The 18,028-nt window shown below is 41.8% G+C and overlaps 1 protein-coding gene across 7 annotated transcripts in view; it reads right to left on the bottom strand.

The window, feature by feature from the left end:
- ANKFY1 (ankyrin repeat and FYVE domain containing 1) overlaps nucleotides 1-18,028 on the bottom strand; it is a 90,196-nt gene that overhangs the window by 44,024 nt on the left and 28,144 nt on the right. For all 7 annotated transcript variants that reach the window (XR_619980.6, XR_008481451.2, XR_013535451.1 and 4 more), the window contains 4 exons: nucleotides 13,416-13,551; nucleotides 3,582-3,705; nucleotides 1,887-2,036; nucleotides 67-232 (listed from right to left, as the gene is read on the bottom strand). Coding sequence is in view for 4 of the 7 variants with exons in the window: in XM_008996410.5 (XP_008994658.1) it covers nucleotides 67-232; nucleotides 1,887-2,036; nucleotides 3,582-3,705; nucleotides 13,416-13,551 (576 nt within the window). In the remaining 3 variants the exon portion in view is untranslated. The remainder of the gene's footprint in view (nucleotides 1-66; nucleotides 233-1,886; nucleotides 2,037-3,581; nucleotides 3,706-13,415; nucleotides 13,552-18,028) is intronic.

Raw genomic sequence — 18,028 nt, forward strand, 5'->3', positions numbered from 1 at the left:
TCAAAAATTACTTGGATAAAAATCAAACTGCCTGCAGAGAAAAACATAAAATACACCTCTTCCCACCTCTTTGGATTCCTTTGTGTAACAAGCTCCGGCCATGCTTGTCCACCATGTCCACATCAGCTTTGTGACTAACCAGCGTGATGGCAATGCTCTCCAATCGTCGTGAAAGGGCTAGATCTAATGCCAGGTCTCCATTAGGATCCGCCTCATTCAGCTTCCCGGGGAGCTACACAAACAAGTTTGCAAATTAGTGTCCAGTGAATAGAGAATACAAGCTATTTTAATTTCTTCCACCTTGACCCTTAAATATCATCTCCTCTACAAAAGTCCAATTTAAGTGCTCTGACACTGCTTACTCCCAAAATTCAACTTCGTCACAAACTTCTATCAGGATTCCTCAGGGCACATATTTTCAGGGAGGACAGAAGTAGTGGGGACCAGACAGCAAACATAAACAATGTGGGAGACAATGTAAGAACCACAGGGAAAATGTGGACAGAGTGCCATGGGGCATGACTGCCAGGGCAGAGGTTCGGAGGGCTTCTTGGTAAAGAGCTCATGTTTTCATGAAAGGCGGTAGCTTTCCTACCTCATTCTTCCCAGCAGTTCAATGTCTCCCACTACACTGACACCCAGGATAAAACATACCTCATTCCCATCCATCAAGAGCCACTACATTTCGTTTAAGGTAATGTAGAAGGTAGAAATGGGCCGGGCGCGGTGGCTCATGCCTGTAATCCCAGCACTTTGGGAGGCCGAGGCGGATGGATCACGAGGTCAAGAGATAGAGACTATCCTGGTCAACACGGTGAAACCCTGTCTCTACTAAAAAAAATGCAAAAAATTAGCTGGGCATGGTGGCGCATGCCTGTAATCCCAGCTACTCAGGAGGCTGAGGCAGAAAAATTGCCTAAACCCAGGAGGCGGAGGTTGCGGTGAGCCGAGATCCGCCATTGCACTCCAGCCTGGGTAACAAGAGCGAAACTCGGTCTCAAAAAAAAAAAAAAAGAAGAAGAAAGAAGGCAGAATTATAGCCCCCCAAAGATGTACATGTCCTAACCCCTAGAACCTGCAAACATGTCACATTACACGGCAAAAGGCGCACTGAAGATGTGATGAAGGTGAAGGACCTTGAGATGGGGAGGGCACCCAGGTCATCCAGGAGGGCCCAATCTAACTCACCACACAAGCTCTTACAAGTGAAAATGGGAACCAGAGGAGTTAAGTCCAAGAGATATGACATGAGAGGGACCTGACCCACCACTGCTGGCTTTTAAGATAAAAGCCAGGGCTATGAGCTAAGGAATGTGTGGTGGCCTCTAGAAGGTGGGAATGGCCTTCAGCTGACAGCTGGCAAGAAAACAGGGACCTCGATCCTGTAACTGCAAAAATCTGAATTCTGCCAAAAACCCAAATGAGCAGGAAATGGATTCTCCTCTAGAGTCTCTGGAAAGAAGCACAGCCTGCTGACACCTTGATTTTAGGCCAGTGACTCCTGTCTTAGACTTCCAACCAATGAAACTGTCAGGCAATACATTTGTGTTGTTTTACCCATTAAGTTGATAGTAATTTATTATAGCAGGAAAAGTAAACTAATACAGATTTTGCACCTGGAAGTTAAGAAGTATTGTTACCAAAAAAAAAAAAAAAGCTACATAAAAGCATGTGGGAGGTTTTTAAATTGGGCAATGGGCTAAGGCTGGAAGGATTTTGAGAAACATGACAGAAAAGCTCAACTCGCCTTGAACAAACCATTTAGTAGAAATCCGTACATTAAAGACCGTGCCAGGGATGGCTCCAATGGAAGTGAGGAGTACCATGGAAAAAATAAGTGCATTACAGCTTTGGGAAATGAAAAATGGAAAAGGCAGCGACAGTACCTGGGAATCCATTTCAATCAGATAAAGGAAGACCACATCTTCTCTCTCCACTTTGATAGCTTTATGTAGCGGGTACTCTGTTTTGGATTTGATCATTTTGTATAACAGCTGAGCACTCATGCTACTGAAATCCTCCTTTCTCAAGTCATCCTAAGAATTCATAACATAGTAAAAAGCAGAACAGATACAAAACAATAAAAACAACTCCCATTAGTAAGCCCTTAAAATGCAGCAGTGAGGCTCTAATTTAAAAGCTTAACATTTCCCAACTCATTTATTTCTCCCCAAAACCCAATGAGGTAAGTACTTGATCATCCCCATTTTACAGAAGAAAAAAGTAAAGCATAAGGAGATTAGATAACTTGCTCAAGTTCAGACAGTCCTTAAATGGCTAGGGAACCAGAAAGCCTGTGTTCCGAGCCTCACTTTACCCTACCACTACTGAGTTCCCCAGTGAGATGGAAAAGCACAAGCCATGCTTACCTCTAACAGGAATGCACCCCGAGGGAGCCTCCACATGAGAGCAAGGAGTCCACCTCCCATCCCCACAAAGATGGTAGTTACAAAGTCAATCAGAATTTCACAAACAAGTCACTCCACTGGGTCAGAGCTGGTCCTATTATTGCAGCTCTCTATATTTTGACCTATTTTAACTGAAAGGTTTCCAATCCTGTTTCAATTCCTTAAAATCCAGTGCTTTTCTATTTTGGTTGTGAGAAGGAAAAGGAAAGAAAAATTAAAAAAAAAAATCCAGTGCTTTTAGCCACCTTTTCTGAAACTCTAAGGCTTTTCCCACAATGTTGCTGAATACCAAACAATTCACAGAAAATAATTTGCAAAAGGTAGCACTAGCCCTGATTTCTTAAAACTGCTAACAACAACAAAAAAAGGAAACACTGTTCTTTATGATGAAAACAACCTAAGAAAGACAAATCTAAATTTAAAGATGCTCTCCACCTGATGGGGAGAGCAAGGGCTAGCTCTGAAACTGTGTGCTGAGTACTGCAGAACCTGCTGGCTGCAGAGCCACACCCTATTCCTGCAGCTCAGCTGCAGCTTCCACAGATGGAGGGTGAAGGCAGGTGATGCTTCCAAGCCTGTTTCTGAACCTGAGCTATCTTTTTTGGGGGGTGGAGACAGAGTCTCACTCTGTCACCCAGGCTGGAGGGCAGTGGTATGATCGTGGCTCACTGCAACCTCCACCTCCCAGGATTAAGCAATTCTCACACCTCAGCCTCCCGAGAGTAGCTGGGATTAAAAAGCATGCACCACTGAGCCTGGCTGATTTTTGTATTTTTAGTAGAGACAGGCTTTCACCATGTTGGCCAGGCTGGTCTCGAACTCCTGACTTCAAGTGGTCTGCCTGCCTCGGCCTCCCAAAGTGCTGGGATCGCAGGCATGAGCCACCACGCCCAGCCCAACCTAAGCTATCTTTTGTCCTTCCACTCTGAAATCACAGAACTACCAGAATTTCAGAGCAGAAGAGTCTCACAGATCATCTAATCATACGATTTATTCTTCAATTGTGTAACAAGAGAAAACTAGGTGCCAGAGAGGTACCTTCCCATGGAGCTACGTCCCAGGCCTTGGTCTCCTGACTGCGGTGCCAGAGAGGTACCTTCCCATGGAGCTATGTCCCAGGCCTCGGTCTCGGTTATAGTGCTTTGTCAGTACCCCTCTCAAGCTCTCACTCACCCAGTGACTTGCAATAATTTCTGCACAGTAGTTCATCAGGGTGCTGGCATTCAGTTCCTCTGCCGTCTGGTAGAAGCGAATACAGTTCCTAACATTCACTAGAGACATAACACCCTTCTCACATCTGTAAGAGAGTATTCATGATGAGCGGGATTACTAAACAAATACATTCATAAATGAACAAACCAAAGCAATAATCAGTGTACTGGCTGGCAATGTCCTGTTAATAACACTATGGGGTAAGGTTAAACAAAGTATTATGGATAAATTACAGTTGGTCTCCAAATTTTAAAAGTATTAAAATTTCATTATGATATTTCATTGTTCAGTTCTGGTCAGAATCAAACATGCAAATAAACTTACTAAGCATAATACCCCAATTGCCTTAACAGTAAGCATGTGACACTCGCTGATCATATAGACAGGTAATTTGTCAAATCAAGCACAAAATGGACTAACCTCTGTCCTTCAAAGGACATGTAATTGTATGGAACATGGCTTTAGTTCCCCCTAGCACAACTATGTCATGCAAACAGTGTGGGTTAGAAATAGTTTCAAACATGAGCTCTAGGCCTCAATAACACTTCCTTAAAAGCTCTAGAAGATGAACCTGCATGGCATGTGAATTATAACTCAATAAAGTTGTATTTTAAAAGTCCATCCACAGTATCTATGTTTAGAAAAAACAGACAAATCAGCCGGGCATGGTGGCTCATGCCTGTAATCCTAGGACTTTGGGAGGTCAAGGCAGGTAGACTGCCTGAGCTCAGGAATTCAAGACCAGCCTGGCCAACATGGTGAAATCCTTTCTCTCCTAAAAACACAAAAACAAACTAGCTGAGTGTGGTGGTGGGCGCCTGTAGTCACAGATACTTGGGAAGCTGAGGCACAAGAATTGCTTGAACCTGGGAGGCAGAGGTTGCAGCGAGCTGAGATCATGCCACTGCACTCCAGCCTAGGCAACAGAGCAAGACTCTGTTTAAAAAAAAAATTAGGAAAAATAGCCAAATCATAGTACCCCACCACCACCAAAAAAATCAGATTTCTAGTACAACAACAAAACCACAGTACACCAAAATAGAGAAAAATGGGCTACAATGGATGTCCTCATAAAGCCAAGTAACAACAAAAACAAGAAGATTCTTTCAGAATCATTAAAAAAAACATGGCCAGGTGCAGAGACTCACACCTGTAATCCCAGCACTCTGGGAAGCCAAGGCAGGAGGATTACTTGTGGCCACGAGTTCAAGATCAGCCTGGGCAACACAGCAAGACCCTGTCTCTACCAAAACAATTTAGAAATTAGCCAGGCATGGTAGTGTGTGCCCATAGTCCCAGCTACTCAGGAGGCTGAAGTGACAGGATCACTTGAGCCCAGGAGTTCAAGGCTGCAGTGAGCCATGATCATATCACTATACTCCTGCCTAGATGACAGATGGAGACCTTGTCTTAAAAAAAAAAACAAAAAAAAACCATCAACTACCCATCAGAGAAGAGAGAGCTGAAGGCAGGCAAACAGGTCTCTGGTAGCAAGAGCAGGACCACATCGTAGTCTGGAAGATACAGCATTGGAAAGACCATACTTCCTCTATCCCAGAATTCCTGGAAGCCTTAGGGGATCTCCTATGACACCAGGTCTATGCGGAAAAAAAGGCCAGGGCATAGTCCTTCAGCTCCCTTGCCTCCACAACTCCCTCCAAATCAAGTTCACCTACAAGGGCAGCCACAGAGGACTAGCATGGTTTCACGAGATTTCCTGACATCCACCATTGTTTTCCCTGCCAGCAGCAGCCACCAAAACTCTTTTCTAATCACAAAGGCAGATTGTGGACAGAGCAAAATAAATAAACAATGAGGTAAGAAAGACCTGAGTGGAGACCCATTAAATTTTAGGGGCCAAATTACTTGGGCTCTCTGTGCCCCAGCTCCTCCTCTGTAAAATGAAGATGTTACTCTCCCTTCAGATGTTTGAGGAATACTTGTGTGTTTGTCAAGACAGAGGAAGCTAGTTACACTCAGCACAGCTGAGTGAGGTATGTAGTCGATATGCTCGTAAAAGTTTGAGGGCCCTCTCCTAGTCCGTCTTGTCTCTCAAGTCTCAAATTCCTTTACTAAGAAAGAAGCATATGATTTTAATAACCCACATTTGTGGATGTCAGTCCTGTTAACAATAACCAGCTAGCAGCTAATTCCCAGTTTTAACAGATGAGTTTCAGGTAACAGAGTAGAAAAGGACCACGGGAGGGGGTGATGGAGGAAGAAAGAAGGCGGTCACAAGACAGACCTGGGAAGAATGAAGAACACACTTTCAAAACCTCACAAAGGAGAAGCTAGGAGCAAGAATGCAATCTTGGAGTCATTTCTCTATTTAGCAATAAATAAAGGCACCTGCTTTACTAAGACCTGTCAAAGTTTTGGTATTTTTTGTTGTTGGTTTTTTTTTTTTTTTTTTTGAACAGAGTCTTGCTCTGTCACCCAGGCAGCGTACAGTGGCATGATCTCGGCTCACTGCAACTTCCACCTCCTGGGTTCAAGCAATTCTCCTGCTTCGGGCTCCCGAGTAGCTGGGATTACAGGCGTGCACCACCAAGCTCAGCTAATTTTTGTATTTTTAGTAGAAATGGGGTTTCACTATGTTGTCCAGGCTGGGCGCTTTGTTTCTAATTAACATAACTGACTTGGTGTAAGGAAGCATCTCTCCCAGAGCACTTTAAAAACCATGTTGTTGGCCGGGTGTGGTGGCTCACGCCTGTAATCCAAACACTTTGGAGGCCAAGGCAGACAGATCACCTGAGGTTGGGAGTTCAAGACCAGCCTGACCAACATGGTGAAACCCCGTCTTTAAAAAATGAAAAAAAAAAAAAAAAGATCCAAGATGGCCAATCGCTAACATCCCGGGATTGCAACTCTCAGGGAAGGCGCGGAGAACTAGAGGACGCCATACTTTCAGACAAATTCTGGTCGCTCACGGAGCAGAAGATCCCCCAGTGGAGGAAACACACGGGTGGACAGCGCAACTTTCGTGGCTCGCGCAGCGGTTCCGCCGGCACCTCGGCGCGGCAGCTCTCGGAGCAGAGTAAACGGGACCGGTTCCCCTTCTGACGGAGGTTTGGAGCCCCGGGAAGGCAGAGTCACCTACTACGGACACAAGAAGGAAGCCCGACAGGAGAATCCTGGGCAGAAAAGCACCATCAGTTTTAACGCTGCTGCTCTGGCCCTGGGAACTAACAGCCTGGACGTCCACTCAAGAGACCTAATCTGAAAGTTGGTAATTTCAAAGACGACAGGAGGATAAATTTACAACGATGGGAAGAAACCAGTGTAAAAAGGCTGAGAATACTCAAAATCAGAATGCCTCTCCCTCTAAAGATGATCACAGTTCCACATCAACAAGGGAACAAGACTTGATGGAGAACAAGCGCATCCCAATGACAGAATCAGGCTTCACGGAATGGATAATAAGAAACTTCTGTGAGTTAAAAGAACATGTTGTAGCCCAACGTAAAGAAACTAGGAACTTTGAAAAAAGGTTTGACGAAATCCTATTGAGAATAGACAACTTAGAGAGGAATATAAGTGAATTAATGGAACTGAAGAATACAATACAGGAACTCCGAGAAGTATGCACAGGTTTAAACACTCGAATTGTTCAAGCAGAAGAAGGGATATCAGAGGTCAAAGTTCAACTTAATGAAATAAAACGTGAAGAAAAGATTAGAGAAAAAAGGATAAAAAGGAATGAGCAAAGTCTCCAAGAAATGTGGGACTATGTGAAAAGACCAAATCTTCGTTTGATAGGTGTACCTGAATGCGGCAGAGAGAATGAATCCAAGCTGGAAAATACCCTTCAGGATATTGTTCAGGAAAATTTTCCTAAACTAGCAAAGCAGGTCAACATTCAACCCCAGGTAATACAGAGAACACCACAAAGATATTCCTCAAGAAGAGCAACCCCAAGGCACATAATCGTTAGATTCACCAGGGTTGAAACGAAGGAGAAAATACTAAGGGCAGCCAGAGAGAAAGGTCAGATTACCCACAAAGGCAAGCCAATCAGACTTACAGAAGATCTCTCAGCAGAAACTCTGCAAGCCAGAAGAGAGTGGGGGCCAATATTCAACATCCTCAAAGAACAGAACCTTCAGCCCAGAATTTCATATCCAGCCAAACTAAGCTTCACAACTGAAGGAAAAATAAAATCTTTTATGAACAAGCAAGAACTCAGAGATTTTATTACCACCAGGCCTGCTTTACAAGAGCTTCTGAAAGAAGCATTACACACAGAAAGAAACAACCAGTATTAGCCTTTCTAAAAATACACCAAAAAGTAAAGAGCACCAACATAAAGAAGAATTTACACCAACGAATGGATAAAACAGCCAGTCAACATCAAATGGCAGTAACCCTAAATTTAAACTGACTAAATTCCCTAATCAAAAGACACAGCCAAAACCCAATGGCATGTTACATCCAGACCTGTTTCACATGCAAGGATACACAAAGACTCAAAACAAAGGGATGGAGAAAGATTTACCAACCAAATGGAGAGCAAAAATAAATAATAAATAAATAAAAAGCAGGAGTTGCAAATCTCGTATCGGATAAAATAGATTTTAAAGCAACAAAGATATAGTGGTAAACAGATCAATGCAACAACAAGAGCTAACGATCCTAACACCCAGATACGAGACTTAGATTCAATGAGACAGAAAATTAATAAGGATATCAAGGACTCGAACTCAGATCCAGAACAACTAAACTTAATAAATATTTATAGAGCTCTCCACTTCAAATACACAAAATATACATTTTAGTCAATACCACACCACACCTACCCATAAGTTTAAATGAAACATTGATGGGCCATTATTAATACCCAATTTTTTTCAAAATAAAGCAATATTTCCATTTACTCTCCCTCTTTCTTTTCCTCTTTCTTCCTCTCCTTTACTTATTTTTTTTTTCTTTCTCTCAAAAAAAAGAAATCAACTTGTAAACCTCTAGATCCAGGTCGGCAATGTCTCTCTCATTGCTTGATTCCCTTCCTTCCCTTCCCTCCCTCCCTCCCTCCCTCCCCGCTTCCTCCCTTCCTCCCTCCCTTCCTCCCTTCCTTCCTCCCTACCGTCCTTCTTCTCTCCCTTCCTGCCTTCCTCCGCCCCACCCAAAAAAAAAAAAAAAAAAATCATGTTGTTATAATATCTAAGTTATATTAATAAGTTATAATAAACAAGAACATAAGTTCTGTACAACAGCATGATATTTCTAAGCCTCAGTTTTCTGTACCATTGGCTTCTCCAAACCTGTAGCACACCACATCAACATCTGACAAAGTCACTCTAACCTCAGCTATGAAAACAGAGCATTCAGGAGAAAAATCCTCTTTTTAGATATACAAAGCTTTTACCACTTTTACAACTAATATTCAGTCTGCCTTCCTAATATCCTGACAACAGGCAGTCTAATACACAGTGTGATCTCAAGAAGTAATGACTCACATTTGTAGAGCACTTTACAAAGCACTTTTACAGACAAATGCTGAGAATCTGAAAATTCCATTCTCCTTTTTACTGTCAAATGATATTGTGCCAAGGGACTCAAATATGTTTCAGGAAGAGAGATCTTTTATTAAAGCTGGCAGACATTTCACTGTCACCAATTCTAGGATCTCCAGAGTGCCATTTGCCATTTGGATAGATTATAAATAGTAACTGACATGATTTATGCCAACGAACACGTAATCTTATTTAGAAAGTCAGATTCTCAGTTCCTATATTCTTTTTGAAAATAGCAAGACAGATTAACTTTCACCCAAAGGGAATTTTTTAATTATTATTTTTAACTTTAGAGTACAGAAAGGATATAGATGTACAAAAACAATAAACCTAACTTTAAAAGTATAAAATCAAGCATATATTTAAATGTCCCAAAAACTCCTGTCTAGTTTTCATATCACTCTTAAGTGGATGTGGGAAAAATTACTGAAAAGAAAAATGACAGGTGAACAGTGATTTAGTTACAAATGACTTTTTCCTTTACATCATTCTGTATTTTCCAAATATCACACACTGAACATGTATTAAAATTTTGTAAGGAGAAAAATACTACCTATCATTTTTTAGTATACATTAATTCTCTCTTTTTTAAAAAAAATTAGCCAGGAGTGGTGACTCATGCCTCTTAGCACTTTGGGAGGCCGAGGTGGGCAGATCACCTGAGGTCAGGAGTTCAAGACTAGTCTGGCCAACATGGCAAAACCCCATCTCTACTAAAAATACAAAAATTGGCCGGGCATAATGGTGGGCGCCTATAATCCCAGTTACTCAGGAGGCTGAGGTGGGAGAATCACTTGAACTGGGGGAGGAGGTTGCAGTGAGCCACAAGATTGCGCCATTGCCCTCCAGCCTGGGCAACAAGAGCGAAACTCGGTCTCAAAAGATAGATAGATAGATAGATAAATAAAATAGCCAGGTGAGGTGGCTCACGTCTGTAATCCCAGCACTTTGGGAGGCTGAGGCAGAAGGATCACTCAAGGTCAGGAGTTCAAGACCAGCATGGGTAACATGGTGAAACTCTGCCTTTGATAAAAATACAAAATTAGCCAGGCATGGTGGCATGCGCCTGTAATCCCACCTACTTAGGAGGCTGAGGCAAGAGAATCACTTGAACCTGAAGGCGGAAGGTGCAGTGAGCTGAGATGGTACCACTGCACTCCAGCCTGGGTGACACAGTAAGGCTCTGTCTCAAAAAAAAGAAAAAAAAAAAAAAATTAAAGGAAAAGAGTATTTTCTTCAGTGTGCCCTCCATGGTAGAAAAAAAAAGAAAAAAAGTATTTTCCTGATAATTCTTACTATAAAAACTTCCTTTTCATTAAAATGGTGCTGAGATCCCTACATTACAAAAAAAAAAAAAAAAAAGCAACACCTGCCTCACATTGAAGTGCCTGCATCTGTCGGCATCCTTTCAATCACCATCTCAAACATGTAATTCCTTTCGAGGACAGCAGTGGGCACTCTGTGACCCTTTAAAGGCCGACACTTGAATCCTGGTGTCTTCCACTTCAGCTCTTACGAAAGCCATGACAGATAATAACCCAATAATCACATCCAACGATACAAAATGAAGCATCTGGTAATGTTGACAGTTATGAAGCCTACTCAGTCAATACACAAGAGTTTAATTAAAGAATCCGTTACAATGCTCTAAACTGCTCCAACCCGAACCTTTGTATCAAAGCAACTTAATTTATATAAGCAAGTTTGACAGGGTCAGTAGGAGAAAGCTCAGGAAGTCTGGAAAAAATATAAAGACATAAATCATACTCACTCTAATTAAAGTCAGTCTCATTTCACTCTCACCAAAACTCACTGAAACATTTTAACAAACAAATGAAAGCGTTAACTGAATGGCCTCAACAGTAAAGTTAGCTTTGCTAATAACCTAATACTGTGTGCACCTACAGACTGTGGACCTGCTTTTGATTTTGTTATTCAATTTAGATATTAAAATGCATGCAAACCCACATCAATAACCAGGAGTCAGCCGTCTACTGGTTTCATGTGGGGGAACAATGAGTCCTCCCAGGAAAACAGCAGCCCCGTGATGAAACAGCGAGCAACTCTAGGCAGCAAAGTCTCTCTGGGCTCTCTGAGGAAAAACACAGCAACAGTTGAAGTGCCTCTTGATGGCTGAAACCAACCCTTCACTCACCCAGTAGAACAGCCATTCCTTTAGGCACCCAGTGAAATACAAAAGATCACTAAATGCTGTAAAAAGACACTCCGTAGAGACCAATGGAACAAAACAGAGGTACCGGAGGCAACACAACATATATACAACTATACGATCTTTGATAAACCTGACAAAAACAAGCAATGGGGTAAGGATTCCCTGTTTAACAAATGGTGTTGGGAAAACTGGCTAGCCATGTGCAGAAAGCAGAAACTGGACCCCTTCCTGACACCTTACACTAAAATTAACTCCAGATGGATTAAAGACTTAAACATAAGACCTGGCACCATAAAAACCATAGAATAAAATCTAGGCAAAACCATCCAGGACATAGGAGTAGGCAAGGACTTCATGAACAAAACACCAAAAGCATTGGCAACAAAAGCCAAAATAGACAAATGGAACCTAATGAAACTCCACAGCTTCTGCACGGCAAAAGAAACTGTCACTAGAGTGGATTGGCAACCAACAGAATGGGAAAAAATTTTTGCAGTTTACCCATCTGACAAAGGGCTGATATCCAGAATTTACAAAGAACTCAAACGGATTTACAGGAAAAAAACAAACAAGCCCATTCAAAAGTGGGCAAAGGATATGAACAGACACTTTACGAAAGAAGACATATATGAGGCCAACAATCATATGAAAAAATGCTCATCGTCACTGGTCATCAGAGAGATGAAAATCAAAACCACATTGAGATACCATCTCACGCCAGTTAGAATGGCGATCATTAAAAAATCTGGAGACAACAGATGCTGGAGAGGATGTGGAGAAAAAGGAACACTTTTACACTGTTGGTGGGAGTGTAAATTAGTTCAACCATTGTGGAAGACAGTGTGGCGATTCCTCAAGGCCTTAGAAATAGAAATTCCATTTGACCCAGCAATCCCATTACTGGGTATATATCCAAAAGACTATAAATCGTTCTACTATAACGACACATGTACACGAATGTTCACTGCAGCACTGTTTACAATAGCAAAGACCTGGAATCAACCCAAATGCCCATTGATAATAGACTGGATTGGAAAAATGTGGCACATATACACCATGGAATATTATGCAGCAATCAGAAATGATGAGTTTGTGTCGTTTGTAGGGACATGGATGAATCTGGAGAACATCATCCTCAGCAAACTGACACAAGAACAGAAAATGAAACACCGCATATTCTCACTCATAGGCGGGTGATGAAAAATGAGAACACAGGGACACAGAAAGGGGAGTACTAAACACTGGGGTCTATCGGGGGGAAAAGGGGAGGGCCAGTGGGAGGGGGAGGTGGGGAGGGATAGCCTGGGGAGAAATGCCAAATGTGGGTGAAGGGGAGAAGAAAAGCAAAGCACACTGCCATGTGTGTACCTACGCAACTGTCTTGCATGCTCTGCTCATGTACCCCAAAACCTAAAATCCAATAAAAAATTAAAAAAAAAAAAAAAAAAAAAAGACACTCCGGCATCCAAGCTGATTACCAAGAGCCACATCTCCAGAAGACAGACGCTGCAGGACATACTGTCTGAAGTTATTTAGTGAATGTTTTGTTTTCTGTTGTTCCAAAATGTCAAGTTGGGAGAGCAACAGAGAAAATGCCACATAAAAACACAGCATGCTACCTCCTTGACAATCTAAAATGCAGTAACTTCACTGAAGTGAGTTCTCTGGAATGTTGGCTATGAAACTTACTTGAACAATATTTTCACTTATTAATTTAGGCATTCATTGTTTCCAACAAGACTATGGCTAAGGACTTCAACTAGATATATCAGAAAATAGAGTAAAATGTCAAGGGAAACAGAAAGGGAAGGAAAGCTGCACATCTGGACACTGGATTACATTATTTCATATTTAATTTTTCAGTTTATACAATTGTGTAATTTCAGGTAACAGAGCAGTGAAAGAAAACAGCAAAAGCTTTAGCAGAATTTAGCTACAAGATACCACCAAGCAAGGGAGATAACAAATTCTCTCCCCACCATCACCCTTAAGAAAACACCCTGCAGAAGTTATATACATCAGCAGAAGCAGCTGTTTTCCCAGAGCTTGGCATAATTAAAGCTCAGCCACCACCATCTGAGGTGCTTGAATATATCTGCTATGACTTGCCTCTCCCTGAGGAGCTGTAGCTGAAACCGATTTGCTAGTTTCATCAATTCCGTCAGGAACACATCATCCTCTCTGAAGTCCAACTCGTCCGTATAGATCCAGTGAAGCATTGTCATCGTCACCTCAGGGTTAGCATCTGGTTAAACAAAGCAAAAGAATAACTGAAAAAGCACTGAATGACATGCTCAGACTTTCTCGAGGGACCCCTAAAATTGGAGGCTAATAAATTATGGTATACCCAACTTAAAGAAATATTACACAGCCATTAAAAATGGTGACTAAGCAGTCTGGGCAGCATCTGACAGTGAGCAGTGAGTGGTGAAGTGAACCTACTAAACATCTGTTGAATAAATTGGGGAAAACATTTGAAACCTCTGACAAAGACTTCACATTCTTTTTTTCTATTGAGACAGGGTCTCACTAAGTCCCCCAGGCTGGAATGCAGTGGCAGTCACACCTCACTGAGGCCTCGAACTCCCTGGGCTCAACTGATCCTTCCACCTCAGCCTCCTGAGTAACTGGGACGACAGGTGCACACTAGCATGCCAGGTTAATTTTTGTATTTTGTAGAGACAGGGTTTCACCGTATTGCCCAGACTGGTCTCAAAATCCTCCTGCCTTGGCCTCCCGAAGTGTTAGGATTACAGGAGTAAGCTGCTTCCCCAGCCGGAGCTCACATTCTTTATAATAAAAATACCTTACAAATAAAAAGACGGACACCCAGTGGAAAAATGGGCAATGGATATAAATAGGTAGTTCACAAAGATAAATAATGGTCAATAAACCTTATTGACAACCAAACACAAATTTAAACCGGAGTACATTTTATCTCTCCGACCAGCAAAGATGTTTTTAAAGAACATAACCTTTTACATAGCAACTACATATGTAGATTATTATCCTAAGACAATAATTGGACAAACACAGAAAAACATGTGTACTAAGATGCTCAACACAGTATCATTAATAATGAAAAACTAGACCAAAGAGTCCAACAATGGAGAGCTAATTAAATTACAATATACATACACACTGGAAAAATGCAATTAAAACTATGCAGATATATGTTCAACATAAGAGATTTAATACATAGGCTTTTTGAAAAGTCGGCTAAAAATACTTGTATAAGATCTCATTGGCTCGGTGCAGTGGCTCATGCCTGTCTCAAAGCTTTGGGAGGCCAAGGTGGCGGATGGCTTGAGCCCAGGAATTCAAGACCAGTGCAGGTGATACAGTGAAACCCTGTCTTTACAAAACATACAAAAATTACACCAAATTCTCAGAAATCACCACCAAAGAACTTACCCATGTAACCAAACACCACCTGTCCCCCAAAAACTACAGAAATAAGAAGAAATTAAACTAAAAACACAAAAATTAGCTGGGCACATATCATTAGTGGTGGCATGTGCCTGTAGTCACAGCTACTCAGGGGGCCAATGTGGGAAGGTAAACTGAACCCAGGAGGTTGAGGCGGCACCAAGCCGTGACTGCACCACTGCACTCCAGCATGGATGACAGAACAAAACCCTGTCTCCAAAAAACAAAGAAAAAGGAAAAAAAATAGGTCTTGCTTTTTGTACATATACTCGTGTGCATGCACGCATACATATATATATGTAATATGCTACATACTACACACTACACACTATACACATTGAGAGACACACACACCCACATTTTTCTGTGTCCGTCTCTCAAGAGATTAGTAGGATACATACTAAAATATCAACCCAGGGATAATTTATAACGAATTTTTCTTTTAGCTTAATTTTACTGTTAGGTTTATTTTTACTTAAGGAACATGAATTACTTGTGCAATCTTTTTAAGTTAAAATAAAGACTGTACAGCCACTTGGGGAAATGCTTGGGATGAGAATCATAGTACAAAATATCTAAACTGTTATTTCATCTAGAGTTAACTCTTGACTAGTCAGAATAAGAAGAATGATGGTTAGAAGAATACTTAAAATCATGGTCAACACAAGTAATTCTCAAGGTGTGGTCCTGGGCTAGGAGATTCAGCCTCAATCTGAGAACTTACTAGAAATCTGATTCTTGGCCAGACGTGGTGGCTCATGCCTATAATCCCAGCACTTTGGGAGGCCGAGGCGGGAGGATCACGAGGTCAAGAGATCAAGACCATCCTGGTCAACATGGTGAAAGCCTGTCTCTACTAAAAATACAAAAATTCGCTAGGTGTGATGCCGTGCACCTGTAATCCCAGCTACTCGGGAGGCTGAGGCAGGAGAATTGCTTGAACCAAGGAGGCAGAGGTTGCAGTGAGCCAAGATCACGCCACTACACTCCAGCCTGGTGACAGAGCAAGACTCCATCTCAAAAAAAAGGACAAGAAATTCACTCTGTGACTCAGATTAAGCAGCCTAAGGGTAGGCAAAGAACAATGAATAGGAAGGAGGGTGTGTGCTACAACTGTGTACTTTTGGGTAAATTGTCCAGCCTATCTGCTTCCAATCTACTTAAGCAAGTGGTGGTAAAAGATAGATGACTGCATAAAACAGGAGTTTGCTCTAAAAGGAGTAGCCTTGGAAGAGAAAGGAGTTGGCCTCTGAGTCCTGCGTGATGGAGGTAATCATCCCCTCAGAAGGCCCGGCATGCAAGCCAGAACACTCAGTGACGTCAAGGATAAAAAGCAAAGTAACACTCAAACTGCTGACTCTGTTTCACTGCAGTTCAGGATGGACATAAACATACTTTGGAGACCTTAGGATTTTCCATGTGGCCTAGTTTTTGTTTTGATTTGAATTTTAAGTAAGAGTTTTGCAAGACATCTGAAAAGGATGGGAATAAACTGATCTGTATGCAATTAACCATTAAATGAAACATACTGAGTAAATGACTTTGTTTTTTACTTTATTTTCTTTCTTTAGGGACAGAGTCACTGTTGCCCAGGCTGGAGTACAGTGGTGCAATCACAGCTCACTACAGCCTCAATCTTGAAGGCTCAATCGATTCTCCCACCTGACCCTGCCAAGTAAGTGGGACTATAGACACATACCCCCGCGCCTGGCTAATTTTCATATTTTTAGTAGAGACAGTTTTGCCATGTTGCCCAGGCTGGCCTTGAACTCTTGGCCTTACGCAATACTCCTGCTTCGGCCTCCCAAAGTGCTGGGATTACAGGCATGAGCCATAGTACCTGGCTGACATTGTTTTTAAATCCTCTGTTTTTAATCTGTGAAAAGCTGAGAAAGGTGTTCTGAATCTCCTATTATGACTCTGGTTTAATTAAATTCTCTGAGTTTCCAACCATTTTTTTCTTTCTTTGGGCGGGGTGGGGTGGTCAGAGTCTCACTCTGTTGCCCAGGTTGGAGTGCAGTAGCAGAATCTCTGCTCACTGCAACCTCCACCTCCCAACTTCAAGCGATTCTCCTGCCTCAGACTTTCAAGTAGCTGAGACTGCAGAAGCACATCACCACACCTGGCTAATTTCTGTATTTTTGTAGCAATGAGGGCTGGTCTTGAACTCCTGACCTAAGATGATCTGCCCACGACAGCATCCCGAAGTGCTGGGATTATAAACGTGAGCCACCATGCCCAGCCCTGTTTATTTCTTAATCTACTTCACATAAAAATTTGTTTCATAAAATTAAAAACTCTTGGCAGACTGTATCATCTTTATCAATAAAAAACATCCTCTTTAGTCAGTTTAAGGATGTATCCTTAAATATAACCTCCTGGAAATAAAATTAAACCTCAAACCATATTTCTAAATAATCTCTGGCTCAAAAAGAAATAAAAGGACAGAGGCCCTAGTTCTGTTATGGCAGTAGAACAACTCATCCCAATTTAACTGATTATAGCCAAAAACTCTGGACATGGTACAAAATAACAACCTAAAGACTTGGAAAAGTCAACAAAAGCAGGTGAAGTGAGGGGGAGGCAAAACTTGAAGCAGCAACTTCAGGGGATGAATTTCTGCAGGGGATGAATTTCCCCAAGGCTTTGCCTGAGGGTGGACCTTCAGTAAAGGAGTAGAACTGCCTCAGTGACCCTGGGGATGGCTAAAAATGCCATCTTTCTGGACAAAAAAGTAAGAGGAGAATTCCAGAGTGAAGAGAGCCAGAGAAGGAGATCTGATAATTCTGTGAATGAACCCACACAAGCCTCAGGCTCCCTCTGACTTACTCATAGTGAAATAGCCCCAACCCAGCTTTAAGAACTGAAGTGATGTGTAAATACCAACTCACAGAAGGTGAAACAGAACTTGTGGTCTGGACCTGAAGAGATTCAACATTTTCCAGAGGTTATACAGGACCCAGAGTCAACACAGCATAACAGAACATGCCACAATGTACATAATATAATCGAAAATTATTTTTTGGCATAGAAAGAACTAGGAAAATGTGAGAAGTATCTCCTGAGAAGTATCTCAGGAGAACAGACAATCAACAGATACCAACCCCTAAATGACCGAGATGTTGGATTTATCCAAGAGTTGAAAACATTAGGTATAACTATGCTCCAGGAGTTAAAGGAAAATACACTTGACATGCAAAGACGAACACTTCAGTAGATAAACTATAAAAAAGAACAAAGGAAATTATAGAACAGAAAAAATTAAAATATGCAGTAAAACTCATTCAACAGAC

The sequence above is a fragment of the Callithrix jacchus genome, chromosome 5 (assembly GCF_049354715.1).
Source record: "Callithrix jacchus isolate 240 chromosome 5, calJac240_pri, whole genome shotgun sequence".
NCBI classification, from domain to species: domain Eukaryota; kingdom Metazoa; phylum Chordata; class Mammalia; order Primates; family Cebidae; genus Callithrix; species Callithrix jacchus.